The following is an 18834-nucleotide window of genomic DNA, read 5'->3' on the forward strand; positions in this document are numbered from 1 at the left end:
GCCAACTCTGTATCTCATTATAGCCTACATACATCCAAATGGTAGACTTCCTAAATAGTAAAAGGTTTCTGCATTACCAGGCAACATTAATGTTATTTTGACGAAATAAAATGTATGTCATAAACTGATCACTATAATGGATTATAAGTGTCTGCAAGCAGATTTTCATATGACACTGAAATGAATGAAAACCAAAGACCCATCCAGTAGTCAACAGTGCTGTTATATGCACCGGAATATGTCTCCAGTATATAAAGATTATGGATATATTAAGGGTTATGTGCTACTTTGGCAAGATAATTAGATTTTTAGTGCTATATAGCTTTATCCTGAACAAATCTAAAAAGAACAAAAATGCATAATTTGTTTGCGTTCTGTCACTCTGAACATGCTCATTGATGTTTTCATAATTACTTTCCTTATACATCAGTATTCCTCTACTTTATTTTTTAATAAAAAAATGTTTTATATTCATCAATGTCAATTGCTGAAAAAATATAAGATATAGCAAAAATCAAATAACTCTTCATATAAGAGCTTTGCTGAACATTGAACAAACTCAGCACATTTTCCTGATACTTTGCCTGGCAGCAAGGCAGAGCACCAGGTACATTAGTGTAAGCCCGGTGGGCTCTGGACAGCTCGTGTCTGTCGTGAGTAGTTATGTGTACGTTCCCGATTGTTTGGGAAGACGGCCAAACCTGCTGCTGTGCTGTAGATGAGAGGTGGTATCGATGAGATTTGGTGTTTTGTAGAAGAACAGAGAAAACAACATCTGTCAGACCAACACTTTGAGGTATTATACTGTATATCCACAGTCTATGAGTGAAAATCAATTTTTTGCCAAGTAAAATAAGTGTGTGGGCATTTGTCATGGCTGCAAACGGACACCTTTCCCAGTTAAAACAACATACTACTAGTCTATACTGACACACATTTATAGGGACACATAATGACACATTGCATTGGGTGATGTCTTTTTTTTTTTTTTAAAGCAGCACTGGTAGTTTTAACCACATTTTGTTGTATTTAGGTATGCAGCCCTGAAATCATACACTTTCTGAAAAGACAAGAAAAAGATGGTGCCTACAGAAACTCATAAGTGACATTCTTGTTTTCCCCTTTAATATCAATTTGCTTCAATCATACAATACATATTGCATTGTACATGAGTCAAAAGCGTCCCAGTCTCTGGTGACTATCTTATATGGTTAAGATAAAGTGTATGTATCTTCAAAGAAATGTAAGGCCCTCTCACTGAGGGAAACTGTCATATCAAATTGGGAAGAGGGCAGCGACTTTGAGACTAGACTGCAATAAAACTTCCTCCTATGAGAAAGGCTTTTTTATTAAAAAAAAAAAACAACCCAGTGAAAAACACTATGCTGTTGAATGCAATACGTGCAGAGACGATACTGCTTTTGGAAGCTGCTACCACCTATATTATAGGCTATTAAAGAAGCCTTAACACTCACCAAACTTAAAATGTGTTCACTTGTGTTGAATGTGGCATGGTTGCCCTGTTTTATTGTTAGTTCAGATTACTGTGGCAGCAAACATTTGATGGTGGGATTTTTCTGAGACCTTCACTGCTAGTTTAAGTGTCACTATGGCAACCTGAGCCTATATTCTGTAAGCCTGTATTCTGCCAGTTTGACATAGTGGCCAAACCGTGTAATTACAATGTTTTGTGACACTATTGGGCTCAAAAAATCTTTTTCCCATAGACTTACGTTTTGAAAGAGACATCTGTAAATACATTTGTTTCAGTATCACAATCCCTGTAAATTGTTCGGGTTCAACTTTGAAAGTCTATTAACTGCATAATTTGGCACTTCTTGGCTTAATTTTTCAGCCCCAAAGGTTGCTGTTTGCTTGAGCCGCAACTTTAGGTTATAGGCATTACTTTCTGATTGTCCCTCTTTATTAATGTGCATATAACAAAAACACCACCACTATCCGACTATCTGTTTGGATCATAGACTATATAAAGATGGACATAGCGAGGTCTTTGCATTGGAGCCAGTTTGATAGCCACAGTTGCTGTTAATGTATGGTGCCGCCTTCTCTGTTTGGAGCCAGGACCTTCTTAATAAGGAGTGCTTCAGCAAATGTCATCAAGTGTGTATCCTTTGATAGTTGAGGAAAAATTATTGATCAATTTTACCAATGTTAAGGAACTGTTCTACTAGGACTTGCATGATTATAAGTTCAACAAATCTCCCACTGGTAGAAGAACAATTTTGATTACTCATGTTTGATTGCTAGATAGTCACCCTGTTTAAGTAATATAAGGTCATGGGTCACCTGGGTGCTGTTTGTTAGCTGGAAGTGTTTATGTTGGTTCCAAGTGTTAGGGGTCATTGTGTGTCCGATGTTAGATCAGCCATCATCAGTTTAGATCAGCCATGGTGGCTTTCCTGACTTGATTCCTTTCACAGGCTAACCTTACACACACACACACACACACACACACACACACACACACACACACACACACACACACACACACACACACACACACACACACACACACACACACACACACACACACACACACATACACACACCCTACATTCACTATTAGAGAATACGATGCCCTCCAACAGCTCAGGTCACTCCAGATTGCATCAAAGTCCCTATGGCATTGACATTATCAATGTATACTTTAATAAACTGTGGATGTGTCATAGGCTGGGGGGTCATGGTATGTGTGTTATCTGTTATCTGTCTGCATATTTATCTGTCCTGTCTGTCTGTTTACCTGTCTGTCCTTTCCTAAAGGTATGCCTGTCTGTCAGATTGCATGTCCCTCCTCTGTTTTAGTTCACTCGGTGTGGTCTGCAGTTTGAAGTTGACTGTGTGAGGAGGAAGGACAGATAGTGAAGAATTCACACACACAGGGTGGAAAAAGCAGAGTAAATGGCTGATGGGAATACCCTTGGAATTCATTTTTCCATGCAAACATTCCTACAGTCATTTCCAAGTTTTTCCTTGTGTTTTATGGTGCCACTGAGTTTACTAGGCCATAAGCTAACATGTATCTTGTGATCATTAAAGATGCACACTATTTATATGGTTTTTACTGTCCTTTTATAAGCATATGTTTTTCACTGCTTATTTGTGATTGACAGGCAAATGTTCTCATATCACAAAAGACTTGTAACAGTCTAAATCTTAGGGTAAAACTTAAGGAGTCTTGTCCACATACAGCATTTTCTTGACTAATTCCATACATTTTTCAAGACCTCTACCTTTCCTCTACTTTCTTTTCTGCTTTACCCTGTCTGTGGCCCTTACCTTTTCCTCTTTACCTTTGATGTCTTAACTCCACTTCTCGCTTACATTCCTCATCCCAAACCATTGTGTTACTCTTTATCCCTCGTTTTTTCTTTTACTTTAGTCTCTTTCTGGTTTCAACCTGCTCTCTCTACTCAGTGTTCCCTCTTCTATTACTGCTCTTCTATAGCTGCTTTTTTCCTTTATTGCATTGCCTTGTCCTCCTTGTATAACCCCTGATATCATCCCACTTTTCTCCCACTCTAGTTTCCCCTCCCCATCCACTCTTTTCCATACTGCCTTTGACGTTTGAAGGAGAGTGGGGATCCACTCAGCTGACAAAGGGAGAGGCGATGACGTCACAGCAAACATGATACACCAGCATCTGCTCTGGTCTAAAAATACACACCACAGGGCACACACAGTCAGTCTGCAGCTGCACTCAGCATTTGTTTCCACCTCCATGCTCTAAAGATGGCCCAGCCTTTACACAACTGGGGCTTGTGGGCATGCTGGGTTACAAGCTGCTGGCCTACAACTGAGCAACCTTGATGTGTTTGGATATTATGGTTCAGAGACACTAAGTGGATAAGGGGATAGAGGAAGGTGAACATGGTTTGGTTAATACCCAACATGTCATTTGTAAATGAGTCTAAACTTTCTCTGCACCTTATTGTGTCAAATTGTTCAAAGGCCTTATTGTAAATTTAATTAATTACAATGAAATCCATGGAAATTGAAATTAAAATGTGTCAGACATTTCAATAAACAGTAAATGACAATAAACAATTAAAAACCTAGACTAAAACTTAATTGAATCATTTGGTCACTTAAAAGCTGTAATTCGGATGCCTTTGTAATTGACAGATAGATAAAAATGAAAAAAAAAAGATAAAAAGAGATAGATAAAAAGATAAAAAAGCACACACAGAATCAGGCAGTAAAAAACAGTCTACAGTGAGATACCTTTAAAATGATTAATTTTAATGATCAGCTCAACACTGTTTCCACTACAACCGTGAGATTAATGTATATCAGGCAGCAATGGTGGAAAGTAAACACTACTTAGATACAACATGAGGTATTTGTACCTTACTTGGGTATTTCAAATGTATGTTACTTTAAGCCACTACTATACTACATGTCAGAAGGAAACCATGTCAGTTGTAGTAACTTTTTAAAACAGATTTAAAATTTAAAATTGCATAATCAGCATAAAACATGATATGGTTATTGTTATACAATAAATGAAACTATCCAGTGGCATAAAATTATTAGTTTTACCTCAGTCCTTACCATATACGCCATTAAAATGTTACGAGTCATAATATTAAAGTAATGCAATATTAACAGGTCACTCTGCTCGCATGAATAATTATGTTTCACTGATAATATTCATATAATTTTACTTGAGTACAATTTTGACTTTCTTGTAATGTGAGTAGCATTGGTACTTTTATGTAAGTAAAGGGTATGAATATTTATTCCACCAGTGTCAGGCTGTATCCTTCCACATCTCATCTTATTAAATATTCTGTATCATTTGGTGGCGTGATAGGAGCTCAGGTTTTCAGACTACTGGACAGTTACAGCAAGACACACCCTACCTTAGTAATAGTTGGTATAAGATGGCATTCAGACAGTTCAAGACAGTCCCACGCTCAGACTGAATGTCAAAGTTCCTTTGGGCACTGCACCTGCATCTCCTTTGCTGCCCAACAGTGGAGGGCTGTGTGTGAGTGCTTGGTAGTTCCTTGGTGATGAGTGGGTGTTTGTGTGTAACCCTCCCTGACCCTGTGTTTACTCCCTGAGGCCATCACTGTAAATAAGACTGTGTTCTTAGGGAAGTTGCAGGGCTGAATGATTAAGATATTTTTATCTGCACTGCTTTTGTGCTCATACATACAGTATATGTTTTTTTAACACACTGTTATCTTCTTCTGCCCTGCTATCTTGGCAGTATTGGCTACTTTTTATGATATGTGATAAATTATCATTATAATATGGTTGTGACTATGAACTATGAAAATATTTGCTGGAATTAAAAACAAACAGTAGCTATCTTAGTAATGTTCTTAATGTACAATTCATTATTATTCATCCTTATCATTCTTATCCTTATTTAAACACATTTTCTTGAAGGAGTGGATGATAATATAGTCAAAGATTGTAGTCTTCCTAAATGTCAGACATGATGTTTACTCTTCACTTCATTATTTCAACCCCAGCATCAATTCTAAGTTCATGTTATTGGTGTGATGTAATATTTCTGTACGTATCTGAGAATTTTGATTCTTATAGTAATGCATGCGTGTCTCTGTTCTGTCTCTTCTCTGTTATTGTGTGTGTGTCTTTTGTGTGTCTGTTGGCATGCAACTAGGGAAGTGGAGCAGGCCGGTCTGTCAGACTTGGAGATCATCTCCCAGCCGGTGGAGGATGAGAACCAGTGCTTGGCTCCTCCAGTCCAGCTGGTGAGTTTTGGCTACAGAGATCTGCCCCTTGCAGCCCTGGACCTCTCGCTGGCTGGCTCGCAGCTCCTCTCCAATGCAGATGAAGATGAAAACAGGGAAGGGTGAGTGTGAGAAAACAACAATAAATGAGACTGTTCTGTGCTGTAGATGATTTTACTTATTTTGCTTACTTTGTTTAAAATGTGCTTGGCCCTGTGGAGATCAAAACACCAGGCAAGAGCCAGTTCCACATGTCATCATGAAATAGTTTCAAACAGCTTTTTTTTGGTGAATTCAAATTGATGAACCATTTGGCAACAGGGAGGTGTGAGTGACAAACTGGTGGTATTTTGCCCAGGTGAGTTTTCTGAAATCATTTGTGTTTTTTCTCAAGCGGCACAAATGCATTCACAGTCATTGTTGAGCCAACAGATTCCTGCATCTTATAAGCACTGGTTTATTATTTAATGTATTCAGCAGTGCTCACTGCCAGTGAGTGTCTATCATCTGTATCTCTTAGAAAAACTGACCAGATTTTGGTAACCGATGACATTTCTGCTCCAGATGCAAGCACTTATCTCTACTGGCTTTAGTTCCCCCTCTCTCTTTCTCCTGATATTAACTCTTACCCCATTATGTTAATACTGATTTCATATCATAGTGTCACAAACTAAACAACTACAAATAAATTAAAAACATGTCTTTTATGAGAACTTTGAATCAGAGGAATTGTTCTACTCAGCAAATGAACAGCCTGCTGTTGAGACAACTTGCTGTCAGTGCACAGCATTAAGTGGCTGCACATGCCACAAATATCATCTTATTGGAATAATCTTCACTACAGAAAAAATGAATGATAGGATTTAACAAATACTGAGAGAGTTTGTTGTCAGTCAGTTTCTCAGTCAAACTGTTCTTATTGTTAGTGTCTATCAAACACAAGCTACCATAGCAGTGGTTGTAATTTGTGATCTTTTGATTGTTTGTATGCATTTTTATTTGTTGCAGAATTTGTCAAATTACCGGTACTTTGGCTCCTAATCTGACTTGTTCAGGCTATTTTTTCCCCTTTACTCTGGATACTGGCTTTGTCTAGGGTGGATAGTTTGATGTGTTATTGTTCATTCTGTACATGATAGTCTTTATAAAAGCCTGTGTTATGATTATAAAACATATATAGTGTAATTCATTAAATACAACTTGTTTCAAGTTGGTTGCAACCTGTACTGTGCAATGTTCCTGTACAAGAATTCATCCGGAGCCAACAGATATCTGCTCAAATGAACTTGATCATCATGCTAATACAGTATCAAATGAAACTGATGCTGTGGTACTGACTAACTAAACATACAGACATCCCAATTACAAATGTAGACATCTATGTAGAATATTGCAATGTACAATCTTCTAACACACTTTTGGATACACTTTCTAATTTTTTGACATCTGGTGCTGTAAGCATTTTGATACATTTCTTGCATATGTGTTTGATGTGAAGCTACTTACATGTACAGTATAATATAAAAAATGATTAAGAGTAAAATGCCTTACTGAAACAAATTAGTATTCAGAGCTCATCACCATCATCCCCTGACCAAAGCATCAGACTTAACAGCCAGTGACAGCAGTGATAAGCCATGCATTCTTACCTGTCATAGCTCCACAATGGAGATGTCCACCTTTCAAATTCTTCTGTTGGTGAACGTATTGAACACCTGATTGATGCAAAGCAAACTTCACAGATCTTCCCCGTCAGCAGAGACAGAGTTAAAAGAAAACTAAAAGAGAGACAGAGCAGGTGCACAGCTTTTAGTGGTCTTTGCAGAGAACATTGAGACAGTAGCTGGGAGGGGTCAAGAGGTGGACATGGATTATACCTGGATGGCAAACTAGACAGCTTTAATGTGACCTGGTACAATGGCAATATACGCTGAAGCTATCAACCAACTGGATGAAAACATGTTCGTATCTTCTTCTCTGTCTCAGTCTGATTTGTGTCAAAGGTGAAAAAGACATAAAAGGAGTTTGTTTGAAAGTTGCACACATTGTACTGAAAACATGCTGAAGAAAGATCATATTGACCATGGATTATTTATATAACGTTTACACTACCAGCGATGTCCAACTCAAAGCCATCAATGTGGAGTCATGAGCAAATAGGAAGTGTAGGAGAGCTGCGACTTCCAGGAGAGTCTTCATTTCTTCTGTTACCGAGTGTGGCTGTATTATCAGTCCTCTGAAGTGGTCACACATCTCATTCTGTGGCATTGTAACTGGAATTAGGAAAGGACATTTTGATGATTTCAGTGACAGTAAAAGTCAACCAGAATTAGATAAAGTTTTTTCCAGGTGATAAAAATGTAGATTATAAGTTTCTGTCTCAAATGTCTTAAGGCTTTCACTTTGTGTGTGAAACAAAACCACAGTTTAATTTACATTAAGACTATTTATTGATATTTTACAATACTTCTAAATTTCCATACATGATACAGAAAAGCCATTTTGCGATGTATGATAGGGTATTTGCAAATTAAGAGGATATTTATAAGCTGGAGTGCTGGAGTCTGTATTTATGTATAGTGTATATTATGTTTATAGTACTTATTTAGAGGGACATCAAAATGTTCTTGATATGATGCATGGGTGAAATATTTTCCCTGTTAAGAAGACTGGGATGGCACAAGAACCTGAAGCTGCTCTCTACAAACAGGAGCTGCTACACACATACACATACACACGCCCATCACAATTGCATAAATGCCACATAATATGCCTGATTATCATCCATCATGTATTAAGTTTCCTTCCCCAAGTCCTTGACTTGCTGTCCCCATTGCTTAGTATTAAGTCCATTTATCATTAACTGACAACCTCTGGGTTGTCCGGCGTTCACAAGTTAACTGAGATCAATTCATCATTTCAAACTGAATATCTACCCTCTTCTCCCCTTAACCCCCCCTACCTGCTGGCAATTGGAGCCTTTATTGTAAGTGACATTTTGCAGTGCACGAGCCAGAAACTGATAATATCACACACTTAATTTCTTGTAGGTCTTTGTACTGTATAACTGTACATGCCTTCAAATTAAATTACCTCAATCGGTCTCACATGACTGATCAAATGCAGGCTGTTTGAAATTGTACTGTAACACGTTTCCAGTTGTTTGATGTCTATAATTTAAGGTCATTCAAAACCTGCAAATTCTCGCAGACTGTGTTTTGACTGAACTGTAAGTGTGAGAATCTCACCTTTTGATTATTTTGAATGATGTACAATGCTACAATTTTTATTTTGACTGAAATTTATGTTTGGATGCATGATAGGAAACTTTTACGTCAGCCTCCACTGCACCTTGCGCACACACAGAAATCTTAATTTGTGGATTTTATGCAGTTCTAGGTTAAAGGGTAAATACAGCACCAATTACACTGATATCTTTGCAGTAATTTTAGTCAAATGCACTTTAGACTCATGAACTGCTGGTGCTGGTCCTTGTTTTTTCCACTTTAAAATGATTGTGTGAGATGCTGATATGGCATATGGATATGAGGTCACATCACAGCTGTCCTTTTGATTAGTCACACTATTAACAGATTTTTTTCATTGTGCTCACTGTCCAGTCTTTCCATTCTGTCCAGCAACTGTGACTCAAACCTGGCTCTAAGTGCAAGCTCTCACCAGGATGCACATAAACACCATAAGCTGTAGTACAAGATCCAATGGACACACGCATGCACACACCGTATCCATACACACAACCTCATCCAAGTACTCCGTTTGACACCAAATCAGGTCTCACTCCATTGGTTCCCTTCAGTTAGCCAGTCATGGCCAGAAACAGACACTCACGCAGGGCTTATTTCGCAATCAGTACAGTCCTTATGGGTCCTATTTCATATCAGGGTCAGTGAAAGTATGTATTTCCATCCCTATGCATAATGGATAGAGGTGTGTATGTTTGCTGTGATGCCACATCCTCTCTGTCTTACTACAGTATATTTTCTTGTCCTGTGGAATGCTGTTGGGAAACACTTTGGTGTACAGCAATGAATAATGCATGTAGCATTTCCTATTGTAGTGCAACCTGTGAAATACCTGTAAGCCAGTGTTTCCTAAACTAAGAGTTGGCCAATAACTGGGTCAAAGGCCTGCTGTTGTTGAGTAATCACAAAATTAGAGTACCAATATATTTAAATGAGCTTGGGTCTGAGGGCAAGAATAAATTCCCTATTCTGGTCTCCAGGCTGAAAAGCGTTTAGAACCCCTACTGTAAGAGGCTCTAACAACAGATTTACCAATCGCTGCTGTGAAGGTTATTTTTCCAGTGAGCTCAATTTACTCAAACTGTTCTAAGTGCGATGGGGTCACTATTTCATATTCAAGTCATTAGTGTGAAATGTCTGCCTGTAAAAATGCTGCCAGTGGGAGTTGTAAAAGTCATCATTCTTTCTTTTAGCTTTAATGAAATTCCATTTAAATTCACCAGGCATGAGCTCTGGTAATGTGTACTTAGTACGTTACATCTCCACTATACTTTGAGCGCTATACTAATCCCTCACATTAATCACTATTACCAAGCCTTGTGTCTAAATTGGAGGTTTCAATGGGGTGCTTCTATACCTCTTTTTTTGTGATAATAAAGGTGAAATATCAAGAACCCTTGCTTTTTATAGGTCTCCTATCACATCAGGTGTTTCTGTCAACCTGTGAGATAGACAGAGAGAATATGCAATACAATATGAAAAGCAGTGAGAATCAGCTGTGGGAAAGAGACACTGAGGACATGGGAAGAAAAGAAGCCTCCTCGGACATTAAGGCCACGTCATTAGAATCAATGAGATGTAGCAAAAAGCATCTCACTCAATGTGTCAGTCAGCCCGCTGCCCTCTAGGACCCAATTCTGTTTTATTCTGTGAATTTCAGCACCACTGGGCTTTCTGTGATTACGTCTGTGCCTCCGTCTCCTCATTACTGAATCGACCTACCTTTCTAACAGACAGAGGCCATTAGCCTCCTTAAATGACATTCACCAACACCACACCCATGCACCATCATCATGTTTTTCGATGGTCTCCTGCTGCAAGTTCTTAAATCAGCGTTTTCACATCATATACCTGTTAGTTGAATTTGTTGGGTCATAACAGTATGTAAGCACCATCAGGCCCATATATGCTCTCCGAATGCCAACAGGAAGAGCTGGTGCGCACTTCTGTATTGGAGAACATGTAGCAAAAAGACTGATTGATAAACTCACCTTTAGGGAAATGGGGCAGTGGAAATGAGCCTTTTTTTTATGGGCGTGTGAAATGATGAAGTGAACTTGAGAGACAGCTGCAGTGGGACGGCAATCCACACCCATCAAAATGAAAATGCATGTGGGAGAGGAATCTGTTGGCTGCTTCATTGACTCTACCTATGAAAGTGGATTGCCCGCCAACACCACGGCACTCCACCCCCCCCAACACCCCTCTACTCCCAGTCTGCATTAGCTGGCTCATTGGCTTTCTGAGATAGTGAAGGAGCATCATGAAGAAAGCTGTGCATGGGAAATGTTTAGGCATGCTCTGATGTTTGGCAGAACGAGTGTGTTCGTTCCCGAAAGTGAGACTGTCACAACCACGCTAGAGGTGTTTCATCAACGTGGGAATGGTTCATTGGGTGAGGGGCAGAAAGTACTTTCACTGACTCCATAGTTTGGGAATGTCTTGCTGTCAGCAAAACTTTTCTCATCTTCTCATCTCCGAAAGAAATTGGGTATGAATGACAAAAATATGCAAAATAATATGTTTTTTCTGTTGTAATGTGTTAGCTTGTAGTATAATAAGTTTTATTGACAAGTCCCTGAAATAATGTCAAACTGAGAAAAAGAGCAAGGGGAAAAAATGACATATTTACATGTTGGCAGCAGGAGACAGCTTGCAGACTGTATTTTTCAAGTTAGACCTTTAACAAATAAAGCTTTGTGTTATCATGGTTTTCCTGTACTGTAAGGTTGCAGCATGTTTCATAGTGGGAAGCAAGCAGAGGGGATTAATCAAAAGAAAAGGCTCCTGTGTCAAGCTGCCACTGTGTGATGAAGCACCTACTGTCAGCCATGTTTGCATATCATAGCCTGTAGCACTGTGAAGGTGGAACTGACCTTACTGCTATCTCTTGTATATAGTGTGCTGCCCTCGCTTCACATGACGGCAATGTACTCACTCACACACAAACCCTTTCTCTCTCTTTCTCTCTCTCTCTCTCTCATTCTCTCTCTCTTTCTTTCTCACTCTCTCTCTCGCTGTCTCTCTCTTTCTCTCACTCACACACACACACACACACACACACACACACACACACACACACACACACACACAAATATGTGCATGCATGAAGAGAAAGACTGCAAACAGAGTATTTATACGCTGAGAGAGAGGAAACAAGGCCAGGCCTGAAAAGCTTTTCTCACTGCACTGTGTAATGGTTGTTATCTAATCCTCTGTAATCATGGTTCACTTCATATTCCAGTTTATACTGGGCTGTCACACCTCATTAGGAACAATAGCGTTCCTTCATTGATGCTTCTGCGCATTTCATTTAGATTTAGGCTCTTCTTTCTCTCTCTTTCACCACTTTTCTACATATTTCTATATCACTCCGGATTTCTCTATGCATGTGTATTCTTTCTTATTCTCTTCTCTTCCATCTCATTTTCTCCTCTTTTTCAATCTCTTTCTGCCCTCGATTTCTGACAAAGTACGTCTTCCCGTATGAGTCCTATTAGTCCATATAGAATTCCAATTTGCATTGTAACTATATAAATACCAAAAAGTAGGCTCAGTTTACTTATCATTTTAAATTGTGTGACACACTTGTCATTTCATCTCACTAACCAAAACTACCATAAACACCTTGACAAGCCTTCAGGAGCCTCCGCATTCATTGTCATGTGGGGAGTGTAGAAGGGTGTATAGGTTGAAGATTTCTGGCACTCGTTTACTGAATGGTTGCCTTACACGGCTTTCCTATCAGGAGAGAAGTGGGCGACATTGTGGGAGGTGGTTGTTCTAGCTAGCATCAGGGGGCAGTTGCAGTGTTAGCAGTTTTGGCGCCATGGTAAGTGGAGTGTAGTTATTAATAGAGTTGGGCCCATCCATCTTCCTGTCTAGGAAAAATGCTGGGAGGACCAAGGTGGCTTGGGCTTGTGTTCAGCACTTTCATGGCTGCCCACTCTCCCCCTAGTCATCAAACTGCTTTTGTTTGTTTGTTCACTTTTTTTTGGTTGAAGGGTTCCTTTGGTGCATTTCAACTTGTACTTGTGCTGATAGTATGAGACTTTGTCGCAGGTAAAAAAAAAAACTGTCAGGGAGGGAGCTATGGAGACCTCACCTACGGCTTGCATTGATGGTTGCAACTGACAATTAAAAAGTCCTAGTGACATCATGATCATATAAATTATTAAGAATCTTTGAATATAACTTCATACTATTAAAGATATCTTGCAGCAATTGGTCACAAAATATGCTGTGAACATTCAACTATTCAATAATTATTTTGTAATTTAGAAATGTAACTTTTGGAGACTCACTGTGATAATACAACACCATTTTATGACATGGACAAATAGCAAATTTGGAAATTCACTAAACCCTAGAGGCAAGAACAACCAAAAGCATGAACATAGACTTTCACTGAGCAATGTGACACTGGCTGGTGACTATTAGAGTCTCTGTGCCAAATCTCTAACTCTGTTCACAGGACAAACAAAACATAGAATAAAATGTAGTCATGGAATTAAACCCTAACCTAAAAACAGCTCAAATAAAAGCCACACAATAACCAATGTCTAACCACTAGTTGCAGCAATACCTGCTCAGTGCCTGAATGTATATCTCGCTACTGACCTGTGAAGTATAATGTGCACATGAAATGATATGGAAAAAATCAGGTTGTACAATATGATGCTGACAGCCTGATAAAGGACAAGAGGAATTACCTGAGCTCATTATTGTCCGAGGACAGATAACACCTTGTTAAAAAAGTGCAATGTAAAAATGACTTGAGATTCAAGCACCCAGGCTGCCTCACTGGACCACACCGACCCCCACTGACATTACAAGTGCACACCTGAGCAGTGGTATGATGTCACCTCCCATCACAGTGATGGGTGTGTGGTTGCCAGACACAGAGACAGAAGCATATGTTGCTGATACGGTTGTTCCAAATGTGCGAGGAGTCCAGGGTTAGGTACCTAGACCAGATGGTTCATCTAAATCTGTAGTGAGCAAGGAGGAGTGGGTAGGGGGGTGATGAGGAAAAAAACAAGCGCTTTAACTCTCTGCCACCCACCAGTTTTAGGCCAAGGGTCCAAATGTTCTATTTTGGAAATAACTACTGGCCCATTTTCAAATTTTAGAAAGTAGTCAACATGGTCCTCTACACGTAGTCATAACCAACTCTGTCTGTTTGGATTTTAAGTGTTTGTGAGACTTTTGTAAATCAGACATGTATTACACAGTGACATTTTTGCATAATAGGGATGGATATAGCAAATTTAAAATATATTTAATGCCTTGTATGACTATATGAAAGGGCCAGCAAATGAAAGGTGGTTTGAGGGGTGGAGGTTGTCATATTTAACGCTGTACTTCCACAATAAGTCACTGTGTGCCCATCATTTATACTTTACATGTTTCAACTATTTTAGATGAGGGGAAAAAAAAGTTAAACGTTGAAGTCTTGCTTTTTGGCATATAACGCATTCTCTGAAGGCTTTCACCCGGTCGAGCCAATTTGGCCTGATTTAATTAGAGAGCACAGGAAGTTGTCTGAGACAGCGACCAGGGAGTGACTGGCCTCCCTGTTATCTCTAAGGCTTCTTAATTCCTCCGCCACAGGGATGGCTGCAAGCCTATGAAGTGAAGGAGCTAAATGTCCATTGTTTGTCAAATAAATGTTTTCTGTCTGTCTTGAGGACAAAATGGACATGGACAAATCTTTCAAATCAGAGATGCACCAAATTATTTTAAAAAATACTTAAACTGTGCTTATATGATCTTGAAATGGTGTGTCAAAACGATGTAATTTAGCATGCAGTGAGATTATTCTTCCTTCCATTAATGCACCAATATTTTAGGAGCCCATTACACCTGAATTACAAAATATAAGAACAATTTGACCAAATTAAGTTTGACCATCCTTATTTAACCTGAACATTAGTTATCAGACATCATTATAAAACATCAATCTGCTCATGTTTACAGCCTCCAGTCTAGGTTATTTTGTATTTTGCTTGTCATGACATTCACTGTGTTAACTGTTAGATATCTTTCTGTTTCTGCTGTCCACACACTGTCCACAGGCCCAGTACCTGGACATCGTGTATGTAGTGCAGTTAATCCCTATCCTCACACTTAGCCCCTAAATCACCTCAGAGAGGAGGCACAGAGTGGAGGCAGAGTGGTTAATTTTCACAGACGTGAAAAGTGTGAGATTGCTTTTCTGGCTAAATAGGGAGAGGGATCAAGTGCTGGAGCAAAACTCTTATAGTGGAGACCAGCTTGATGGCCTTGGTGCAGATGTAAGTTGATCTATCTCTGTTTACTTTTGTATTAAAAGATCAATTCTTCTCTGACTAAGAACAACATTCCGTCTAACCCCTCCTTCACAACCCCAAACACATGTATTTGCAGCATGAAGGCTCCAACAATACATGTCTCAACCTACAGTAAATAGTACCTGTATGACCTAAAATATGTGACTATATCAGCCCAATATGGTGGGATCCAATACTGTTATTTGATTTGTGGCACTCAAAGTAGCTTAATCATATCAGAAGCTGGTAAACTCCAAAAAAATTTTTATTGGGAATCCTGACATGGCAAGTACATCTTGTTATTACCTGTCACCTGTGGGAGGAGGCATTTGGTGGTGATTTGATTAAATTTTCAGCATAGCAGGATACTGTTGGTTTGGTAGCTCTGTCCTAAGACACACCAATCACTCAGCACTCATGTTACAGCCAGGCACATAATGGGAGATATAGACACTGTGGTCACTGATTATTTATGAAATATAAAATTAATCTGTACTGTAAGGCTAGTAATTTCTACTGTCTCTGATAAGCTGCACGCATTTGAATGCACAAAGAATACAGAATATGCCCATGCAGACACACACAAACACATACACACGGGTCTTCCTCTGCCATTGTAACATCTTTCCCCAGCACTCCCACAGGACTGCAAAAAAGGCTTAACACCAGTTGCCTTTGTGTTTTGCACACAATGACCTGCTTGGTGTAAACTTTAAGCCTTTAAGAGAGGCTCCAATTAAACCCAAAATCTTGTAGCATGTGTGTAGCATCAAATGTGTCTTTTTGCATTGTATTTGAAGCTATTTTGACCATGTTTATTTATGCTTTATTGTGCCGCAGTGGGAAGTAGCAAAAAGTCAGTAAGTCGTCAGGTCATAGATAAATGTTTTAAGATTTAAGCTGACTTTCTGACCATGGTTTTGGTCACTTTATAAAGATTCTCAGTTTGATTGATATTGACCACAATTAGGCTTTAGACTGCCTTCCAAATACTAACATGTATCATGTATTGCTGTCATCTTTGGCTTACCAGCTACAGTAGTAGCAAGCATAGTATCAGCCATTGTTGCTGGCATGACTTGAAATGAGACTAAGACTCTGTTATGTAACTGTCACACATAAACAAATGAACAATTTGAATACATAATTTCCTTGCCTGACAGTTTTGTTGATATATGAAAGCAAATACTGTACACTAATAATTCACTTGTCATATTTCCTTTCAGCTACTGTCAGCATCAGAGTTAAAAAAACAAACAAACAAACAAAAAAAAAAAACAGGAGCCACTCTCCGTTTGAGCAGAAGTCAGTCATCTTCCTCAGAGATGTATATCTTTACTTCAGGGTCAAGGTCAGTCATTTGTTCCTTTAGTTGTGTTTCCAGTGAAAGTGCTGCAGGAGTTTTGGGGCTTGCCTCTTCCATGCTGATGTGTTGTGATCAATGGTGCACAGGCATTGGTAATAGGGAACCTTTCAAATGTAAAATTAATTGCCTGCAATCTGACAGCATCAGAGAAACTCAGCATGTATTTTATGCTTAGTTGGTACTCCCCCGTTTCCACGCTTGCTGTAGCATGAAGTATCGTGTTTGTGTATGTACGTGTGTGTGTGTGTGTGTGTGTGTGTGTGTGTGTGTGTGTGTGTGTGTGTGTATGCATTGGTTAAATGTGGAGCCTGCTGGAGACACATTTGTTTCTAGGGGAGGATGGGATGCTGCCTGCCTGGTGTCTGCTTTGTCATTTTTGTTTGGTGAGGCTGAATTTGCCATCGAAATACTATAAACTTGACGCTTGCAAACCTTCCTTCAGGAAGAACAGGGCCTTCTTGCACTTTGGACCATCTCATCTTTCTTGTTAAAAAACTAATTCCATAAGCGTCAACATGCTTTTTGACAGCATGTTATTTGGCACCACTGGTCCGGCAGTGGCAAGGTCTGGTTTGGTGCGAAACGAATAACTGTTCGTCCACTTCTAGTGACTAAAAATGAAATGGCAATCATGCACATATTCTTTAGTATCTCACAGCGTACTGTTCATGTCCAGTATCTGAGTATCTTTTTGCTAAGCAATTTAAGAAATCTGCAAAGTGAGGTCAAAGAGAAGTGCACAAAAACACATTTTCTTGCGACAACCATGTAGCATCTTTCTTCTTGCTGTTTCCAGTATTAGTGTAAATTAAAAATCCACTGGGGTCACATTTCTAGTACAGCAATAACACAAAGAAGTGTTGGGATGATCTCACTTAACATTAATACTCATAATTGCACCTCTCTTCCTATGACTGATTGTCATCACCAGTTTCAAAGCACCTCAGGGCTTTTAGTACAACTCTTGGAATCAAAAAACCTAATGAGTTGAGACTAAAAATAAAAATTAAAACAGGTGTTGCCCCACCTCATTACACTGGTGTGTAGCCAAGAATCTGACCACTGAACATCAGTTTGTCATCAACTTCATTTGTGTGGTGACATAACAAAGAGCTCAATCCATGTTGCTCATTGTGAATCATTAAGAGACATATTGCATACATTTCCTCAGTGTTTGGACTTTTATATTCATATATTAATAAAAAGAAATTAAGCTAATTTTCACTACTAAGCCTGTGGATTACAAATTTTATATCATGTTTGGATATGTTGTCAATAAAATGGTAAGCACACTGATTTGAATTTGTAAATCACAAGCATGTCCATGATATCTTAAATACTACTATAATACTTAATACTACTTCTCTGTGTGGTTTTGTAGGATTTACCAACTTTTCAACAGAGAGTAGATGTAAAAAATTATATTTTAAGACATTTGGAGATATGTGCCCCTTCCAGAGTTAAATAAAGGTCTTGCTTAATCAAGAAACTTTAAAAGGCAAAGTAAAAAGGTAAATAGTAAAGCCATGATATTTCCAAATAAAGAAACCTTCAATCAAACCTTATTTCTATCCAGTATTTGAGTGAAAGGAGGTATTGTCTGTTTCTGTCTGTTGGACTAAAGATGAATGAATGTTTAAGAAATATCTTCGACCTCACTGTGGTGGAGTACTTGATCTGATGAGACCATCAAGTGCTGTGAGTCTGACAGCCCTAGTGTTTGGTGGCTTGCTGGTATTGATTACTTTCCCTGATTGAATCTCTCTCCTCTGTTTCCCTGTCCAGCCCCACTCAATCTCACCAGCAGTGGGAAACACAGACAGCTATATCAACCTGCTCAACACACCGGCAGCAGAGAGGATGCTTAGAAAGAGGAGAACATTTTAAAAAGACACTTTAGACCATCCAAAAAATCTTGCAATTTGGCTTAAATTAGTTTTAGGTTGTGAAAAACATCAATGTGAAAATCCTACCAATTTGAGAGGTGACCTTGTCCACTGTATGTGCTTGTCTACTAGTGACTTGGGCCAGGTGGTTCTGTCAGGCCGTCAGGGCCGAGCGGGTCAGAGAAACATTTGCTACTGTTCTGTTGCTTTAATATGACTCATTAATATACTGCATAAGTCACCAGCAGCGTCTGACTCTGGGCCGGGCTAGTTTTGGCA

At 39.1% G+C, this 18834-nt stretch overlaps 1 protein-coding gene across 1 annotated transcript in view; it reads left to right on the forward strand.

Moving 5' to 3' along the window:
* Nucleotides 1–5654: 5654 nt before the first annotated feature.
* The window catches only part of LOC128359323 (transmembrane protein 266-like), a gene marked incomplete at its 5' end in the record, with an annotated part of 33597 nt that continues 20417 nt past the window's right edge, over nt 5655–18834 (forward strand). Inside the window, one exon of the mRNA XM_053319815.1 lies at nt 5655–5851. Within this exon, the coding sequence (XP_053175790.1) occupies nt 5655–5851 (197 nt within the window). The remainder of the gene's footprint in view (nt 5852–18834) is intronic.

Source organism: Scomber japonicus, chromosome 1 (genome assembly GCF_027409825.1).
Source record: "Scomber japonicus isolate fScoJap1 chromosome 1, fScoJap1.pri, whole genome shotgun sequence".
NCBI lineage: Eukaryota > Metazoa > Chordata > Actinopteri > Scombriformes > Scombridae > Scomber > Scomber japonicus.